The following is an 18,556-nucleotide window of genomic DNA, read 5'->3' as shown; positions in this document are numbered from 1 at the left end:
CACAAGCTGCTGCTGCGGGCAGGAGGAGGAGGAGGTGCCTCTCTTTATCCCTTCTCAGCTTGATGCTGGCGTCTGAGAGATGCCTTTGTCATAAACAGGAGTGCTCGCAAGGCGTTGCCTGCTTTGCTTTCTCTCCCCCAGCCCAAACAACAACAACAGCAAAATCCCATCTCTGCTATGTAGCAGTGAGATTGTTTGCTGGTCGGGGTCGTTTTGTTTTTTTTCCTTCCCCCTCCCCCCCCCCCCCCCCCCCTTTTTTTTCTTCTTTTTTGCTGCTGTAATATTTCAGGATGATCCAAGAGTGTATTCACTGGATTTGAGGGGTGTTGTTTGAAGGGGAATTCCACTGCTTTCTCAAATCCAGCAGTTTGCAATATCCTGAGCTGACCCTGTTGAACGTATTATATCAGGTCAGAAACATTTTGTTGAGGGAGTACAGCAGCCTATTCCTTTCACAGGAACAGTTTCATTTACTGCTTGCTGTTAGCTTAAGAACCTTATCCTACTTGAACTGTCCATTCTGCCAGATTTCTTTTCCATAGAATCCCTTGGGGTTTGACCATGAGCTGAGCATGTAAGAGACCACTAAAGAAAACCTCCAGACAGCTTAGTGGGCAACCTTATTTAAGTAAAAAAACCCTTATGTTTGATGAGCCAATTATACAGAGCAAACACTTAAAGGACAGAACACTAAATACTTGTTTGTAAACCTAAGCTTTTATTAACAGCACTGTTTTAGCTATAAAAGATCATGACCTGAGCCTCACAGTCTACCTGCACCCTTGCCTGAATTCTGGATGCTGCTGGCTGGGCTTTGTGAGTGTTGTAGGATTAATCCCTGTGGTTCCTTGATTATGAGCATGTGCAGAGCAGCCCAAGGTACAGCCGTGCATGTAGAGCGAGCACAGAGACGTGCCTTGCAATGCCATGTTTGTGCATGTGTTCCTACAACTGAGGAGGATACACAGAGCCTGCCTGCCTCGCTGATTTATCTGATGTTTTCTTGTTTCTGTTTCAGCATTCAGGATAAGTCCTTCAACACCACAGCTTTAGCAGAGTAAGTGAACACTTTAAAGATATCCTTATTTTTAAACAAGAACGATGAGTTTAGTTACCATACTGAATAATTGTAATTGGTATGTGAGAAGTCCCAAGCTATCTATCATATATTTTGGTTGAATTTTCTGTAATCTAAATATATTATTGACTATATGGGAAGGGTTGCATAAAGCAGCTGCCTTTAAATGCTCTGTAACTATTTAGCAGTGAAATACCTTTTTTTGGGAGAGTATATGCTGGGTGCACATCACACGTTATCATAAGTGCATGATTTTCAGTGTCAGATAAACCTCCTGTCAAAATACTGCTCATTTCTGGTACAGGTGATCCTGTCAAACACAAGCTTATGTTTTCTAAGGACACATGACCTGTACTTACCACAAGCATTGTTAGGAAAAACAATAATTGGGAAATATTTTGAAAAAACCCTATACATTATTTAGACAGGCTAAGTATCAAAAATGTAGTTTCTTTGTTATCAATTCCATAAACTCTTTAGATAGCCTTTTGTATATATCATAATCATAAGGATGTATATGTTGATTTTTCTTGTTGTTTTATGGAAACAACAGAACAAGGGTGGACATTAGAAAGTTAGAAAGGCAAACCCTCTAGGAACTATTGTAAATGAAATGACCTTTGTCTTATTTTAGTCTAAATCACTTGAATATTGGTGCTGTATGCATTGTTATTTTGCATGCTTTTTATTGTTTCAAAAGCTTTTGGGGAAGATTCTGCAGCAGTAAGGAGCCAAGCTGTTTTCAGGAGGAAAATGATATATGGATTTGTTTGTGTATTAGGTTAGTTTTACACTGCTAAAATTCTCATAATCTAAAATACCCCAGCTGGACAGTGAGCTGTTTGCTGAGTGCTGTGGGGACAGGGGACATTCTGAAAGCAGGCCAAGTTGTAGTCACCTGAGACACCCTGAAGTGTTGTCATAACCTCTACAGGAAAAGTAATATTTCAAAGGGATCTAAATAATTTTTCTCTCTTATATTGCTTTGCTTTTTTTGCTTATATTTCCTTGGTTTATTTAATATTTAAATTTAGTCATGCTTTTTGTGTGATTGGGGCAGATATGGAAAGATTGAACTGAAGCTAATAATTGTGGAAGGTTTTTTGTTTGCTTGCATGCTTGTTTGTTTTAATTTCCTATGTTCCTCTTAGTTAAGTGATGAATTGTGGTCTGTAAAATTATGGGTTGCTCCCCTCTTCACAGAAAAATAGCCAGATTACAGATAATTTTTTTCATTTTGTTTTTCTCCTTCCCTTTTCTCTGTCCCTAAGTACATCCATTGTTTCATGCAGAGATTCCCTAGGCCTGCCTCAGCCCTGAGGTTTCTGGGACCCGAAAGTGAGGGCTTTTCTCTGTGGGGCTTCATGTTAAACTCAGGTATAAAAGCTGCGAGTGTGGTGCCAGCCCTGCCTCGGGGAGATGAAGAGGGGTTGGATCTCCCTCATTTCAGCTGCTGTTGGTTCTTGTTTGTGGGATTTCATTTTTAATCTTATATTTCCAAACAAAGGGGTAGAAATGCACTTTTAGAAAACAAAGCAAGTGAACCATGATGTCTGAAAAGTATTGTCCAATTGAACAAACTTGATTTCCAGAGTTGCCATCCCTAAGGCTTCTTTGGAGCTGTCCCCCAACACCTGCATTTGAGAGCTGCTGAGGATACAGAGTTCTTAGTAATTTCAGCACTTACTGTTTGTGTTGACCATCTCTGAAAACAGACAAAAATGATTTACTTTAATTTAGCAGAAGAAAGAGAGAGCTTTCCATGCAAATCTAGACATCGTCATTTAACAATTTCTGTCTTTATTTGTGACAAAGGCAAAGCCAGGGCTTCCTGAATGATATAAAGCCAGTGGTACAGCACTTCCAGGAACATTTCTCCAGACAAGGCGAATGCCTAGGGGTGCGAAGCTCCCAGCAAGCCATGCATGCAGCCTGGCTTGGGAGCTGTTCACGTGAGCATCTGAAAGGTCAAGTCAGCAAAAGGGAGCAGTTTTCACTCTGTTCTGAAATGGCTCCTGTGGGAAGGTGAAAATGGAAGAAAGTTAAAGAAGCTGGTCCCATTAACCCAGAGGCCCTGGAAGAAACACAGAGACAGTACTATCCAGAGTCAGAGCAACACTCCATCCAGGCTGGGATCCCATCTCTGACCTGACTCTGGCCCATGCCATACGATCAATAGTGGATGTACTTACTTTGAAGAGATATCCATCAATCTGTAGCTGGATTTGGCATTGAAGGGAGAGGATTCACATCACTGGTTTTGTTAAAAGACAGTTTCTACCCAATATAAGCCTCAACCCATTTGGATTTCTGACCTTAAGTTGTTGTGGCATATTCTCTGGTGGTTTAAGAGTGAGGAAGATGCTACTGCATTTTTTTGGTTGATGGGAAGTCTCTGCTACATGGCCACAAACTATCAAAAAACCCCAAACTCTTGAATGTCACTCTATCAAATACAACTAAAGTTAGACAACATGACTTGCAAGTTACTGCCGAGAGAAAAGGAGGGTGTGGATGTTTATTTTGATATGTGCAGACAAGTGGCATGAACACAGAAGATGCATTTCTTTAAGAAATCAAGGTAAAAACACTCCATTCTTTAATGATGGATATTTGCATTATATCGCAAATTCAACTTTTTAAAGGTCCTGTTATGGTCCCAGCCTCAAGCACTGTCTTGTGTGAGCGAGCTCTCATCTTCCTGGTTATTATTTATAACCAGGACAAAATTTCTCTTGGCAATCTTTTTGCATCTGAACTTCCTTAGGATCTTTTAAATTTTGTGATGGTCATTTTATTCTTTGACTTATTATTGCTTATCTTTTCTGTCTGCTGCCATCCAGTTACTCAAATACATTTTGTCATGCTCATGTTGTTTATAGGTTGTGTCTTGCTTTATGGCTTCTATCAGTTGCTGGATGCTGAGTTAGGGCCTCTGCCTCTCGAGATCATCTCCTTACAGCCAGCTCAGCTCCCCCTGTTAAGGAGAGTGCTCTTTAACTGGACTTGGCTTTGCCACTGGACTTGTGCTCAGCCATCTATTGTGCCCCCAGGGTGTGTTCTCCATTGCCAAGAGAGTCTTTCAGGACTGAGGGCTGCCAAGTGAGGTGACTGGTGAGAGGAGGGGAGAGCAAAACTGGTGTCAGAACTGCTTCCTCCCACCTCCTCTCTCTGAGGCACACCCAGGAGGGAGAGTTTGTCCCTTTAGGGGATGCCTGGACTTTGCTGGCTGTGGCTTGGCCCATCGTGTACACCCCACCTGGTGGCACCTTCTCCTTCTCCCGTGTCTGTGCCAGGAGCTCTGCCATCCAGCTCTGACCTTGGCACTCTCTCCTCACAATGCATTTTCTTTATGTTGTTTCTTCCTTCTAGTTTTACAGACAGGTTCCTGGTTCCTTTCACACTGGGCTTCCTTATTCAAACCTCCAGTGTGTCCTGTGCCCACCCCTTGCTGTTTCCCATCAGGTAGTCAGGTATTGGCCAGGGGGGAAGGTGTGACTGACATCCAGAGGCAACAAGGTTTCTACAGTGAATTTTTCCATTTAGCACATCAGGCCCTGTCTTCCATCCATCATCCCACTTTGCCATGTGGGGAAAGCTGCATTCATTGCAGGAATATTGTGTGATTAGGGTGATTTGCCACTGTAGTTCTGTGCTCCAGTTGTAAGCTGCAAATGCTTTCATGCATATGCTGATGTATTCAGGAAGTGTAAACACTTGAGTGGCCCTTTAAATATTTTCTGCTGCAGTCTGACTTTTGATATAGACACCAGCAGAAGACTGGTGGGGAAGAGGAATATATTAAAACCCTTGCCATCAAATTGCAACACAGAGCTATGAATGTGTCACTTAATGTACTCTCTTCTAAGTGGGGCAGTTCTTCTCAAAATTTTACAAGTCAGCAAAAGTACAGGCTGCTTCCCCCATAATGAAGAGACTCCTCTGCCAGAAACCTTCAAGGGATCCAGGCCTCCTTAGTGTCTGTGCCCTGTGAGTATGAACTGAGGGTGAGCAGAGGACCCTGACTTTACCAGGCTCAGTGTTTGCATATTTTAGGAGTGCATGCTTATGGATGCATATTTATTTGAAGAAAGATTGCTCATGGGCTTTGCAGGTTAAATCACCCTGCCAAATTAAGCTACACTTTGCTTGTGGCTTAACATATTTATCCAGACTTCTCTTTTGATTAGGCAGCCTTAGAACAATTCTTTTGTTTGTAACTTAAAGGAAGTAATTGATTGTAATTGTTCAGGCATCTTAAAAAATAGTGCTAGTTCACTTTTTAAGACTAATTCTCACTTCATAATTGAGTTGGGGATTCCTTTTCCTGATGCACAAAAGGTGACTGCTCTACCATAGTTAATATTTTTGTGAGTTTGGGAGAAAAGCATCTTTAGTTGTGTCTAATTATTCTTGAGGTTAATGTGAAGCATGCTATAAGCAATTGGAATACAGAATTACTTGTAATTTTCCTGTGTTTTTTATGGTTATATCCGCATTCCTTGCAATTATTTCCATTTGTGTGAAAAATGATATGCCAAATTTTGCACAAAAGAAGATCTCAAATCCTCTTCTCTCTCTGAGATCTGAAGGATCATGAAGCAGCTATGGTATTAAATGACCCTAAGTAAAGCGTGAGGAAAAGAAACGTGTTTATAGTTTGAGCTGCACTGTAATGTTACTAAAAGCTAAGTTTCTGCAGCTGGCAGAAGATCTGTAATTATCCTGTATTCATTTTCAAGGTGTGACGGGTATTCAGACTCTGTGCATGAAGATCAAGCAGGCAGCTCCAGTCCCAGGTACTCTCCTGCAAACTTTGAAATGCATTGGCAGCAAATGAAGCTGTGACTGCTTCTGTTAAACCATTATAAAGAAACCTTTATTCTCAAGGGAATGAAAAAGCTGCTAGTATTTCTGGGAAATATGTATTTATCTTGTGTACTTTTGTGTGATGAATATGAAGATTAATTACTGTTGCTTTTATATAAGTAAATATATTATGGTCTGTGTTAACTTCACGTCATACTCCTGTCATTCAGATGCAGCTGTGGTGTTTATACACAATTTTACTGTACAGCAGCTGATACAAAGCACTAGTAAGCAGAGTTTTCCAACTGTGCAAGGATATGCTCATTGCTGAGTGTGTCTGTGAAAAAAAAAATCCTTCAAATTATCATTAAACTGAAGTATTCTTGAGGCATGCTTCTCTAATGGCTATATTAGTATATATTGATTGCTAAGGTATGCAATTTAACCTTTCAGGAAGATTTAAAAATCAGATGATACCTTAAAATTAGTGACACTTGTGCACATTGTTGGAGTGCCCGTGGGCTATAAAGCTGTAACTATAACAACTGCCTTTTGGAGCACACTTGCAGAAGGCATGGGCAGCGGTGGTGTTCAACTCCATAGGCACCCTGCAAGCATTCATCTGGATGCTGATGGGCTGCAGATGGAAAGTGAGTTTGGCAGCCCAAAATCCTTAGGAGAAAACATTGAACTAGCAAGTTACTCTTTCCGAAAAAAAAAAAAAAAAAAAAAAAAAATCTCGAGGATTAAATTCAACAGCTTGACTCCCTCAGCTGTGGAAGTTTCACACCAGGAGAGAGGTCATCTCCCAGCTAACCATTAGGATGCTACCAGTTGAAGCTACCATCTGAAAACCAAGCTACAGCCAGGGATTTTGGAGCAGCAATGCTGCCCAGCTCACGCTGCCAGCTCCTCAGGAAGCCTTGCCTTCTGCATTGCGGTAACTTCGTGGTGCCACGGAGATGCTCCCAGTGGAAGGCATGAGACCGGGCTAAGGCTGGAGTGACTGGCTGTGTGTGGATGACGCTAGCAAGGTCTCCTTGGAGAGAGCTCTCACATTGTAGTTTGGATGGGGATTGAAAATATTTGTCCCAGATCCCAGATTAAGCATCCATGAGTAACAGTGACTGTTTAAGCCACCAGGTGTGCTCTTACACCTGGTGGCTGTTTGGAGAATGTTTTCTCCAAACACATCTCTGGCTGTTCAGACCTTACTGTGAGTGACTTCCTCCTTCCCTTTGTGCAATGGCCCTCAAAGCCAGAGATTGTCAGAAGGGAAGTATGTTGTAGAGAGGAATTACTGTCTGTGACGATATTTTTGTGAGATTATAGTTCACTGTGAATCACTGGGTGGGGGAAGTCTTCTGCATGAAAAACACAGTTTCAGATTTTATTTGGGGGATGTGAACTGTAGGTCTGAAGCCCAAGAGTGCTTCTAAAGCTAGCATTTAAGTAGCTCCACCGTTTAGTGTGTAATAATGCTAACAGCAGTTTAGATCCATTACCGATGTGTAGACTACTAAACTTAGTAAAAGTGATATGCCATAAACAGCTAAGAGCTTGTTGCTTTTCTTCCTTCATAATGTTTTGACAGATGTCTGAAATCCTGCCTGATGCATTTCAATTTTATTTTCTTACAGAGACAATGATAACAAAGAAAATTACCCGGACAACTCTGCTGTTTTAGAGGAAAGGCAGCTGCCTTTGCAAGACACTCAGCAGCACAAGCAGCAGGTTGTGATTGACTGTGCTCTAAAGCCTGAAATGGGCAACTTAAAGCTGAGGAAACCTAAGCCCATTGTAAAGCTAGAAAATGGAAAAAGCCATGAGGAAAGTCAGGTAAGGAATAAACTTACCAGGGGTAGGCCTGTGGCACATTATCTAAGTAACTTTTGAATTGCAAAGAGGGACTCCCTGGTAATTTATGGTGTGATTTGAGATGCTGCAATTATCTATTGAGATTTCCAGGGACCTGCAGTCTGTAGTACCCTCCTGCAATAACAGCTTGTTTCTGCTAGGGAATTGCAGAGAGGGTTGTGCTGCAGCTGCTTTCAGAAGGGAGTGGAGAGCACAGCTGAAAATGTGCAAATATTTCTCCTCAGTTTTCCTGTGTTTCCTTGCACCAAATACAAAACTAGGTAGCTGCAGCACTGGATTAGATTAGGTTTCTGTTTTATTTATTTGATCAAGGATCTCTGACACCGGTATTTGGGCTGCAAATAGAGAGATTTCATGGTTTTCCTTAATATTGATTTCTGTTTTTCTCATGTTTAAATAGTAAGTCCACACCATGAAGACAGTATGCAGTAGCAGTGCTACCCTCCACCATCTTCCTAGGTTGAGCTGGAGGGAGAAGAACTGTAAATGTTGTAAAAGGTATTAAGGAAGACTAGAAATGAGGAAGCTTCTGCTGCTGTCTCTGGAGGTACATTTGCTCTGTTGACTCCAGACTTCCACCGCTCAGCAGCTGCTGAAAATGCCTCTGTTCTTCCCTGGTGCTTCCCAAGTCGTGTTGGATGTGCGCTGTAAGGGGTAGCGCTCTAGTGCAGGTTTAACCCCTCAGATGGAAATATTCTCATATCCAAGACAGTATTTATGTTGGTAAATGTATTGGTCTGCAGTAGGCACAAGGCCTGACACCTGCAAATACAGATGTCTGTGTTTACATAAAATTGTGCATACACAAATACAGATGACGATATTTCCATCTTTTCTTTGTTGTATAACATATTGGTCTACTTTTTTGTCTCTCCTCTCTTCTTATTTGTGGATAGAAATTTGCAGAACTCTTTCTGAAGTGCTTCAAACTTATCATAGACTAGGAATTATTTTGGACCAAGTTTAGAATGGGATTTCATAATTTTAAACAAAATGTCTTACCTTCCAAGTGAGAACTGCCCTTTTGAATCCTGACGGAAAATGAAAAGCAAATGGCAAATGGTATTATCACAGTCTCTTTTGGAATATCAATGTCAAACTCTTGCCCTAAGCTTCTTGCCTGTTTTTCTGGACCTCATCCAGAAATAAAACAATAACTGTTTTTTGTGTGTGTGTGACTGTACTGCATTACTAGGAAATATTATTTAACCTGCAGGGAGATGAGGTGCACGTGTGTATCATCTGAACAGAAAAAAATTTGGGGAATTTTGCCCTGTGAAGAGCAAGTGGAGATAGATCAGGAGGAAGAGTCATGAAGAAGCAGTAAATGGGGCAAAGTCTGTCTCATAGGTCATCTGTTGCTTTTTCAGCCTCTTCTGAGCCCCCTGTGTGTGTCCTGCCTGTACCTCTGTACCTCTCACCCAACAAAAGCCAATACAGTACAGATTTGCTGCTCTGTGACATTTTACGTGGTCCTAAGAGGTTAACTGGAAATGGTGAAATTCTTTCATGGGAAACTTTTTAAGTGTATAATTAGACTGCCATAAAATACCAGTGTGACTTAAGTATGCAGCCTTTGGAAGGAAAGATGGTGCCAGGCAGATAATTTTCACATGACCCAAGGGCTTGAATTAGGAAAGATAGAAGTGATGAAACACTGTAACTGCATGAACCTTCCTTGGTGAAACCCCTTGCCACTAAGCCACTGGATGGGATAAATGAAGTCAAACAGCATTTTCTGAGCATATGCATTTATGAAGAAAAAGCAGGATGCACTGCACATCATGGTTAAACTGCTCATCCTTGTTTTCCTGAGATTATTGACAGAGTGCTTTTTCAGCAGTCTCCTCACTTCCCTAGCCTGACTTCTCTGTGGCATCAGAAAGTGACACCAGAGCAGTGACAGTATCTCTGTTAAATCTGTTGCTCTGATAAGCCAAGGAACTGTTTGCTATTGACTCTTATGTTTTATAAACCTGTGAGTTGCTTTTACAGAGAATTGTCCTTTTAAAATTAGAAGAAGCTATTAGGAGATGAATGTTTGCTGCGTGTGTTGGAAAGATTGAAGTCTGTTTGGATGGGAACCATTTTTGTGTGCTGTTCTAGTAGTGAGAATCCAAGGGGTTTCCATTGTAGACAGGTCACTGAGAGGGAACAGACAGCTATGATCAAGTAGAGTAAAGATGGCCAGCTTGAGGATTTTGAGCTTCACAAGGCTCTCAGCTGGAGTGTGATTCCTGTGCCTCTGATATTTTTGGCGTAAGTGTAGCCCTGTGGTCATGTGTCTTTGGTCTTCATGAAGGAAAGGTTATTAGATTTACACTGATGATTAAAAAACCCAAGTGTAATAAAAGAGCAGCATCAGGTGGCTTCACTTGACCACTTATCAGATGACAAAATGTCACCAGAATAAAGCTGTACTTTGCATGTTGCCTGCAGTTATTTCCCTGGGGGCAGGGGCTGTCTCTGGAGGCAGACAGACTCTGACCTTTCCAGAGTATGGGAAGACAGGAGGCTGCTGGAATGTGACTGCACTGCTGTACTCCAGACATTTGGTTTCATCTTTCCCATGGTTCCATGAGCTTCCTTAGCAATTCTGCAACGTTCATCTATAGGGAATAAAGTGAATTAGGGTTTATTTGACTTGAAGCATATGTCCAGAGCATACTCCAGGAAGTCAGTGTGAGAACATATGGTGAGGAATAGAAAGTCTGCTTTCCTTGCCCAATCCTTTTTCCTGTCACTCACCTTTGGGGGCACAGTCATGAGTATGGATTCTTGAATGAATCAACCTCAAATTCCCTATTGATACTGGGGACATATTTACAAAAGGATGGCAAACTTCCTAGCTAATAGGCAGAAACAGTAAAAATTCAGCTTTAAAGTTTTATTATGAAGGTAAATGGTTATGAAAATGACATGGTGGCTTGAGAGTCAGTGCCTAGAGATGAGAAGGCTGAAAACTGCTGAGTTAAGTTCTGTATTTAGAGTATAAATGAAGTATGAAAATTGCTTGAATGTCAAAGAATTTCCAATAATTTGACATTAAAATTGTGATTTTAAGGGTGCAGTAATCAAAAAGCCAAAGCTGATGTTGATACATCAGCTGCAAAAACACATGAACACATCAGGCAGTCTGCAAGTTTCACTTCAGTTTCTGGGTATACTCTGTTAATGTTTATTATGATGCAACTTCATTGTGGAAGTCACCCTGTTTAGTGAAAAAGGAACAAAATTGCATTAGAAGATGGGGCTCTGCTGTAGGTGCCTGTGACACATCAGGATTTCACTGCTGTTTAGAAAAAGCGATTCAATCAAGGGTGTTTCCCTAGTTTTCTTGTTAACACCCTAATGATGTGATTTATGGGCAGCAACAAACATATAAAAGAGAAAAAAAAAAAAATACAGAAACAACCAAAAGCCACCCAAGTCCTCAAAGATCAAGCCTGCAAGCAAAGGCTTATTGCCAGCACATGCTCTTGTTCTCAGCTTTCCCCTTCATCCAGCAGAAAGCACATGGAATTACTGTTCTCCTGCTCTGAAAGTTCCCATCTGAAGAGTTGTATCCAAACTTTTGACTTCCATGCATCCAACCAAGCTTTGAAACTGGAGCAAAGTCAGGTATATTGCTTTAGCAGGGAAGGGAGCTCTGTTGCTTTGCAGAGCACATTGTATTTTAATTTTTTAAACTATTAAACTAAAATATTGGATTATAAAAGCTAATAAAGAGGTATGAAAAAAGTCCCACTTTGATGATCACATATTCAAAGGTCTTTGTTAACTTATTTCATTGCAATGCAAAGGAAATATTACAAACCATTTTATAGGTAAGGAAACTAAGATGTGCCAAACACATATTTTTACAGCCCTAAAACTGATTTTCAAAAGCTTGGACTTAAATGGATACTTTTCTCATTCATGTTCTTTTACTCAGTTTTTTGGACTAAATTGCCTTTTTATGTTTTCTGTGTAGCAGATTGGGTGATGTGAGGTTTTTTTTCCCCCTCACTGCCTTTCCTTCCCCCCAGAGTAATACTCTATTCATAAGGCTACACCTATGCTAGGGAAGGGAAAGAGGCAAATGGTTAAATTTTCCATACCTTATTTAAGTGAGCTGCGTGTGCTTTTTTCAGCCAGACTTCTTTTTGATGATACCCAAGTAATAAAATCTTATTGACATGTGAGTAAATAATTTCAAGTGAATTCTTTGTATAGAATTCACTCTTAGCTCTGAAGCTCTGAAGCTGACATCTGTTATTTAAGTAATAAACAGAAAAGTTACAGTCTGCTTTGGTTTCAGAAACTGTTTTCCGGTAAAATTACATACTACTTTGTTTAGAACCTTTTATCTTCTGTGTTCTCCAGTTGTTTCCAGAGTAATACCAAAAAATAACAAAGATCCTCAGCCAGCATCTGGTCTCATGGAGCAATTTTTTCCTGAAGGAAAATACTTAGCTAAAATTGGATTGGTACTGACAGGGTGCATTCAGCTTTTCCTTTTTTTCTCTTTGTGCAGGAGCTGGAGTGTGCATTGCCAGGCCTCATGGAGTGGCAGGGGAAGGCTGGATCCTCAGCTAATAACTATGCACAGAACGTGGCTTTGAAATGCCAGGAAGCAGTCGTGAGATTCCAACCAAGGTAAGACTTGGGATAACACAGCACATTTCACTTCTGATTAACTGTAGGAAAGGCTAATTCATTTGCTGCCTTCTGCATATGATATTCAGACTCCTGGCTCTTGTTGGCAATGTATTCTATATTTATACATCTAGGACTGTTTGGAGAAAGCGGAAGGGATAAAGATAAGAATGCAAATTTCATCATTCTTTAAACCCCTTACATCTGAAGCAGAAAGAACATCCTTAGTTTAGAAACTTCTGTTCCCCTGTGCCAAGTTTCAAAAATACTTCTCTGCTTCTTTCTTTTCCCTCCGGTGCTGAATTACTTCTCTGTCCCAGAGCTGCATTCTCTGAGAAATGGGAATGAGAACATTCACACCTGATTATAGCAAGGGTACCCATTTGTGCACAGTTTAGACTCTGGGTTCTGTGGTACCTCTGCTTGTTCTGGTGCTGGAAGGGCACCGTGTGTTCAGGGCTGGCATTAACCAAGTCTTGATGGCAGATGGTAACTCATGGATGGTAACTCATCTGGTAAGGAGAGAACTCAGCTCTGGTAAGTATTGGAAGTCACAGTTTTTATTTTCATCCATCATGGCCACACAAAAGGCTAAAAATGGGGTTTCAAATCACCCAACTGACCAGTGAAGATGTGTCCTAAGGATAAGATTTAGTCCTTACTAAATCTTACTAAATTTACAAATTTCCCATGTTCAGATGCCAGTTCGGCTCTGCTTTTCTGTGCACAGTTTTTGTCAGGTGAGCCAGGTCTCTGCTCCTCATCTTGATGTGCATGACAGCCTTGGTGCTCTGTGACAGAGTCTGGCTGCCTTTGGGGGGTCTGAAGCAGCAGCAGTCCGTCGCAGGGATGCTCAGGGCACAGCTGGTTGACAGCTAGAGCTCATTGGCTCGAGGTTTGTTTGCAGTCAGGAGTGGGACAGCCAGTGACAGCTGCCATCCAATGGCACTTTGGTGCTCTATGTGACATGAATTAGTTTCCTTCTCTACAGCTTTTAGGAGGCAATACTGTAAATGATCTTTATTTGGAACTCAAAGGAAGGTGTAGCAGAACGAAAAAGCATTTAATTAGCTTGGACAGCAAAGTGCTTTTTCCCTCCAATGCTTGTATGTGCAATTGAAACACCACATGTCATGAAGTGTTTCTAATCAGGAAGCCTGCCTTCTCTTTTTCTGGTATTCTTATGTGAGGAAAACATCCCATGGATGTCGTGTAAAGAGGAGCTGACTGAGTGTGGTGTCAGATAGTCAGATCTACCCAGTGGCTCTGCTGGTGGGATGTTTGCATATGGGTAGGTAGTAAAAGAACTGGTTAGTTTTGAAAGGAACATGATGAAAGACACAGACTTTAAAGATAGGAACCAGAGTGGAGAGTGCATGAATAAAACAGCAACTGCAGCCAAGTTCCCCTGTCCATTTCAACTATTTGGCCTTTTTAGTCTGCCTGTTTTTAACCATTTTTCACTATGCTATTTATTTTTGTTTAACACCATGGCACCCCCATAGAAAGTCTGCCGTCCACAAGGCATAAATTTGTTAAATAATGGTGCCTGGATTTACTACTCTAAGTGCTGTGAAAGCACAGTGATCAGACCCCAATTCTTGTAGTTTTTCAGTTTGATTACATGAGGGAAAAAAAAAAGAGGTGACTTTATTCTCAAATAAGGAACTTTAAACATAAACAAGCATTAACCTGTGGTCTCCGGCCTCACACACACTGCATGCTTTTATTTTAATTGTCTTTGAAATGACTCTCCCACCACCCAGCTGTGTCAGGGCACTTCCACTTACCTATACTGGAATTCCCAGTCTCTGTATGAGGATTGCTGTGTCTGGTGACTCCTGAGGGTCACCACAGCTGCCCCCTCCCTGTGCTGTCAGACAGCCTAGGCAGGGCCACAGCAGTGAGAGTCCATGTGTCAGCTCACCCGGCTCTGGCTGCTGCAGCAGGCTCACAGCACTGACTCAAGCAACAGGCTGTGAAACTGCTGCCAGGGGATGATGTCTTGCCTTGCTTTCTGCCTTGTCTGCTGTGGGACATGCAGAGGCTAAACATTCAGTGTTGGCAGCAGGCAGCAATCATAGCTAGATTTGGACAGAATATCTGCCAGCACCACAAAACCCACTGTCTTACTCTGGTTTTGCTGGGCTACTGGTAAAACTAGTGATGCTTTGGGACACTGCACCTGCCTGTCAGACTAAAAGTTCTCTGGTCTTTTGGAGGAGAGGAGAGGGACATACTGCTGCAGGGGTGTCCCTATACACCTCTCCCGGTATATCAGATGTGTAGGGGGTAGCAAGGGAGAAGAAGGATTTATTTGCCTCTGATGAAGGATCAAGGTTAATTGTTTCTAGTGCATTCTGTTGTTACTTCTGCTTTAACTTAATTGCAGGGGGCTATAGCCCATTAGTCTCATTGAGGATTAAAGGTTGAAATACCTCTGAACTCTACAGAGTTTTTTAAGAAATCTGTTCTGGTGAGTGTGAGGCACCTAAAAAAGACTATTTTAACTTGTCCAAATATGGCTTAAAGACCGCTGAAATATGAAAAACTTTCCAGTACAGTTCCTGTTGAGCAGCAAAATCTAAGTTTAGGATATTCTAACAAGGGATGCTCATAAACAGAAGTGTTACAGAGAAGAACAAATTGGGCCATGTAAGAGCAACAATCCACAGAATTATGACTTAGAAGTGTATATTTTCTCTGAGAGCTTACTTTCATTTTGTGGTAACCACTGAAACAATAAAGGAAAGGTTTTGTGGGATTTGTGGGAAATGGAAGAGTAGACTTGAAGAGATTTGCAGCCAGAAGAATAAGGGAATAGTATCTTGGTTTTGGCTAAGCTGTACGTGACCTGTGAAGCAAGGATTTCAAGCTCAAGAGGTGTTTATCATGTATGATTTATGAACATCAGTATCAATTTAGTAGATGAAACAGCATCTGCATGGAAGGAAACCTTTACACCTTTTTTCCAGAACATGAATTTCTAGTACTACTGCCAGTGATTACACTGGATATTGCTCTGGTCATTATGTGCAGCTGGGTTTGGAAATGAGTGCAATACAATCTGCACCTTGATAGAAGGTAGATAAAAGTTATAAGCAGGTCCTGGGAACAAATAAAGGAATTGCCTTTTTTTTTTTTTTTTTTATCAGAGACTAGAAAAGTTCCAGTATGGAACAATACACAGGATTACAAACTGGCCCCTGCCAGTTGCCTTCTCAAAGGCAATCAGCAAAACTGGAGTGGGCTGTAGGCTGTATGCAGTTACCTGAGCAGAGCCTGGTGCTTTCCTCAGATGCCTGTAACAGAGAGAAGATGTTGAAACAAAGCAGCCCTGGGCAGTGGGAAGGTCAATGCTTCAGAGAAGGCTGCATGTCAAGTCAGTGTGGAATTCAGAACTACAGTTTGGGGTGAAGTTTTCTGCCAAAGGAAAGTTCTTCAAAGTTCCCTCTCTTCAGCATTCCCCAAATAAATTTGGAATGAAGTGGTTTCATTTAACAGGGCTTATCTGGTCCCAGATAACTATTTTTGGCAGAGGCTGTAGGGTGGCGGTTGCTGTCAGACGGTGATTGTTCTGCAGGAGAAGTGGAATTGCTGGTATCCCTGGGCTGCCCTGGATCCTGGGGTTAGCCAGAGCCTCCCAAATTTTCTGTGCTTCCCTGAGTGGAGGCCCAGCTCTAGCAAGGCTTTCAGTACTTAAGTTTGCAAGACAGGTATATTTTGAGAGTGCAGTTCAGGTGAGAACTCTTGCAGTTTCCAGGCTTTCTGCTGAGAAACTCAGAGATGAGTGGGAGGCAGCAGGGAAACTGCAGGAGTGTTGATGTCCACATGCAGACCTGCACGGCTGAGGCAGAGCCTGAGAGGCTGCATTTCCTCACCTGCACAGGCAGCCAGGTGAGCAGGGAAAAAGTTGGGAAATGATTGACCGGTTCCTAAGAACAATTTCTTCAGAGAGGTTGGTATTAAAATATCCATGTTTATGGTTCCAGTAATACTTCTTGTACCAAGGCTTGCCTCTGGGAAATTAAAGAAAAAAAAAAGCAAAAGGGGGGTGGGGAGAGGATAGAGGAGAAAGGTAAGAACAGCTCTTGCTGAAGCCCCTGTAAGGACTGTTCCTGCTGAGTAAGACCTGCTCATAGTAAGAATAACAAGTGCTGGCTGGGTTACATAAAGGCTGGGACTAATGAGACAGTCACTGTTGCACTGACTCTCTGTCTGACCTCCTGTTCCAGCACTCAGGGGCTGCCCAGGGAGTGCCCTTGAGCTCTTCAAGGTGGATTTTTCTTTGGTTGAGGTGTGCACTTTATGTTCATCCCAAAGCCTGTTGCTGTTCTGCATTGCTTTCTAAGGAGTCATAGGTGTGCTTTTGGAGCATCCACCTGCAGCCCCATGTTGAGGCATTTGGATTTGATAATGTTTTCTGCCATTTGGGAAGGTCTCAGGAAGGAGCCTTCTATTTTCTGGGTGCTGGTTGTGTGTTCTGCCGTTCTGTGAGCTGGTCTGCTGTAACCCTGGACAGGCTGCATCCGTCCCCTGACAGGGAACTGAGACTTCCATTTCTGAGCTGTTAACCTTCTAGGTCACTCTCACAGTGGGAAGGGTGGAACTGGCTCTTGGACTGGACACAGGGGAGGAGTATTGGGGCAGGATAGACTGAAGGTGACTCTGGAAAAGGAGTCTCATCCCACAGAATACTGTGAGGTTGATGGGCAGGACTTACCCTGGCATCACCAATGCCAAGATACTGCACACGTGTGGCGTTGTGGTGCATAAACACATAAATAGCCTGGGGATGGGTTTGTGTGGTCAGAGTTGGACTGGAGTGAGATTTACGAGTTACAAAATGTAATGCTCCTTTCTGGGTTTCACAGAGAAAATGTGGTAGGCATTTGCTTAGGTTATCTTCAAACATTTTCCCCAGCTTTTAAAATTATGTGGTTTTATTTGAATTTTATGCAGGTTTAAAGGTGATGTTGTGCATAATTCAAAAATTCACATGACCTGATCTGGTTTTAAGCAGCACAGTGCTCATACAAATTTATCTCCCCCTGGAAGTCTGGTAGGAGCTCTGTTATGATAATAAGAATTTAGATTGTAGGGTTTGTTTTGTTTTGTTTTTGTTGTTATTTTTGTTTTTGTTATAGCCACAAGCCTCAAATGTACATGTTAGTTATTGCATCTTTTCCATCTCTGTCGTGGAGAAAGGGATAATTCCGCCAAAGCCAGAGTCTATAAAGGAGGGTGAAAGACATATATCTGAGTAGTAGCTACAGAGAGAATTTAATTTTCATTATTTTGCAGGATGTAAATTATACAAAATAAAGGTGCCTGCAGTTATTCAAAATTTAAGCTAAGGCCTGAAATAATTTTAATGTACTCATCACAGATAGAAAAGTAGGGCTTGTTCCTGCTGCTTTTGAAGTTAATGGATATTTTGTGATTGACTTTTAATGAGAGTAGGATCCAAACTATAGTTATTAAATTGTAAGCCCTGTGTTGCCTGGTGACAATCAAAAAAACTGCATTTGCCTAGCAGAGCAATTAATCTTGGTGAAAATGAAAAAGCACACCCCAAAACTCTCTTTGTAGATTAAGATCAGCTCAGCACATGAGACTGAAAATGCAAATGCTCATCACACAAAAATGGTTACTCACCTTAATGATTTCAGCATCTCCAAAGAATCCAAAGAATGCATAAATAAGAGCATCTTACTCCAGCATTTCTAGTGTAAAAGGAGCAGTAAAATGAAAGATTAAAGGAATCCTCAAACAGCTGGCAAGAACATCAAGCTGAATGAAAGAGGTGGTACTTCATGGCTGCCATAAACCTTTTACACTCCAGGGTGCAAGACTCGTGAGTGATACAGCTGTGAATGATGTAGAACTTTGTACAATTCCTGTACAAAGTTCTGCTAGCATTTACTGTTTGTTTCTATATATTTTTTTTTAAAAAATCGTTTTGTTTTTTATTTTAAAGGAAAGCTCCCATTTACACTTTTATGCACCCTGAAGGAGTGCAAAATGACTACCAGAAGTGTACATATCTAACACATACAGTTTTCATCCTTTTCTTCATGTGTAACTCTAGTTCAATGCAATGAATCACCCTAAATATTTTTTCTTCATTAGTGAATTAGTTCTTCAGCTGTT

The 18,556-nt window shown here is 41.5% G+C and overlaps 1 protein-coding gene across 11 annotated transcripts in view; it reads left to right on the top strand.

Moving 5' to 3' along the window:
- FAM13C (family with sequence similarity 13 member C) overlaps nt 1–18,556 on the top strand; it is a 118,776-nt gene that overhangs the window by 70,050 nt on the left and 30,170 nt on the right. For 7 of the 11 annotated variants that reach the window (XM_086899709.1, XM_086899708.1, XM_086899705.1 and 4 more), the window contains exons 7-10: nt 1,019–1,057; nt 5,821–5,877; nt 7,528–7,726; nt 12,282–12,403. In XM_086899709.1, the coding sequence (XP_086755835.1) occupies nt 1,019–1,057; nt 5,821–5,877; nt 7,528–7,726; nt 12,282–12,403 (417 nt within the window). Of the gene's footprint in view, nt 1–911; nt 1,058–5,820; nt 5,878–7,527; nt 7,727–12,281; nt 12,404–18,556 lie in introns of those variants that run through there. The other 4 variants (XM_086899711.1, XM_086899703.1, XM_086899712.1 and 1 more) reach the window with 3 other exon arrangements.

Source organism: Cyanistes caeruleus, chromosome 8, assembly GCF_971803275.1.
Source record: "Cyanistes caeruleus chromosome 8, bCyaCae1.hap1.1, whole genome shotgun sequence".
NCBI classification, from domain to species: Eukaryota; Metazoa; Chordata; class Aves; order Passeriformes; family Paridae; genus Cyanistes; species Cyanistes caeruleus.
The sequence above is the reverse complement of the archived record's forward strand: the minus strand, read 5'-3'. Positions and strand labels throughout refer to the sequence as shown.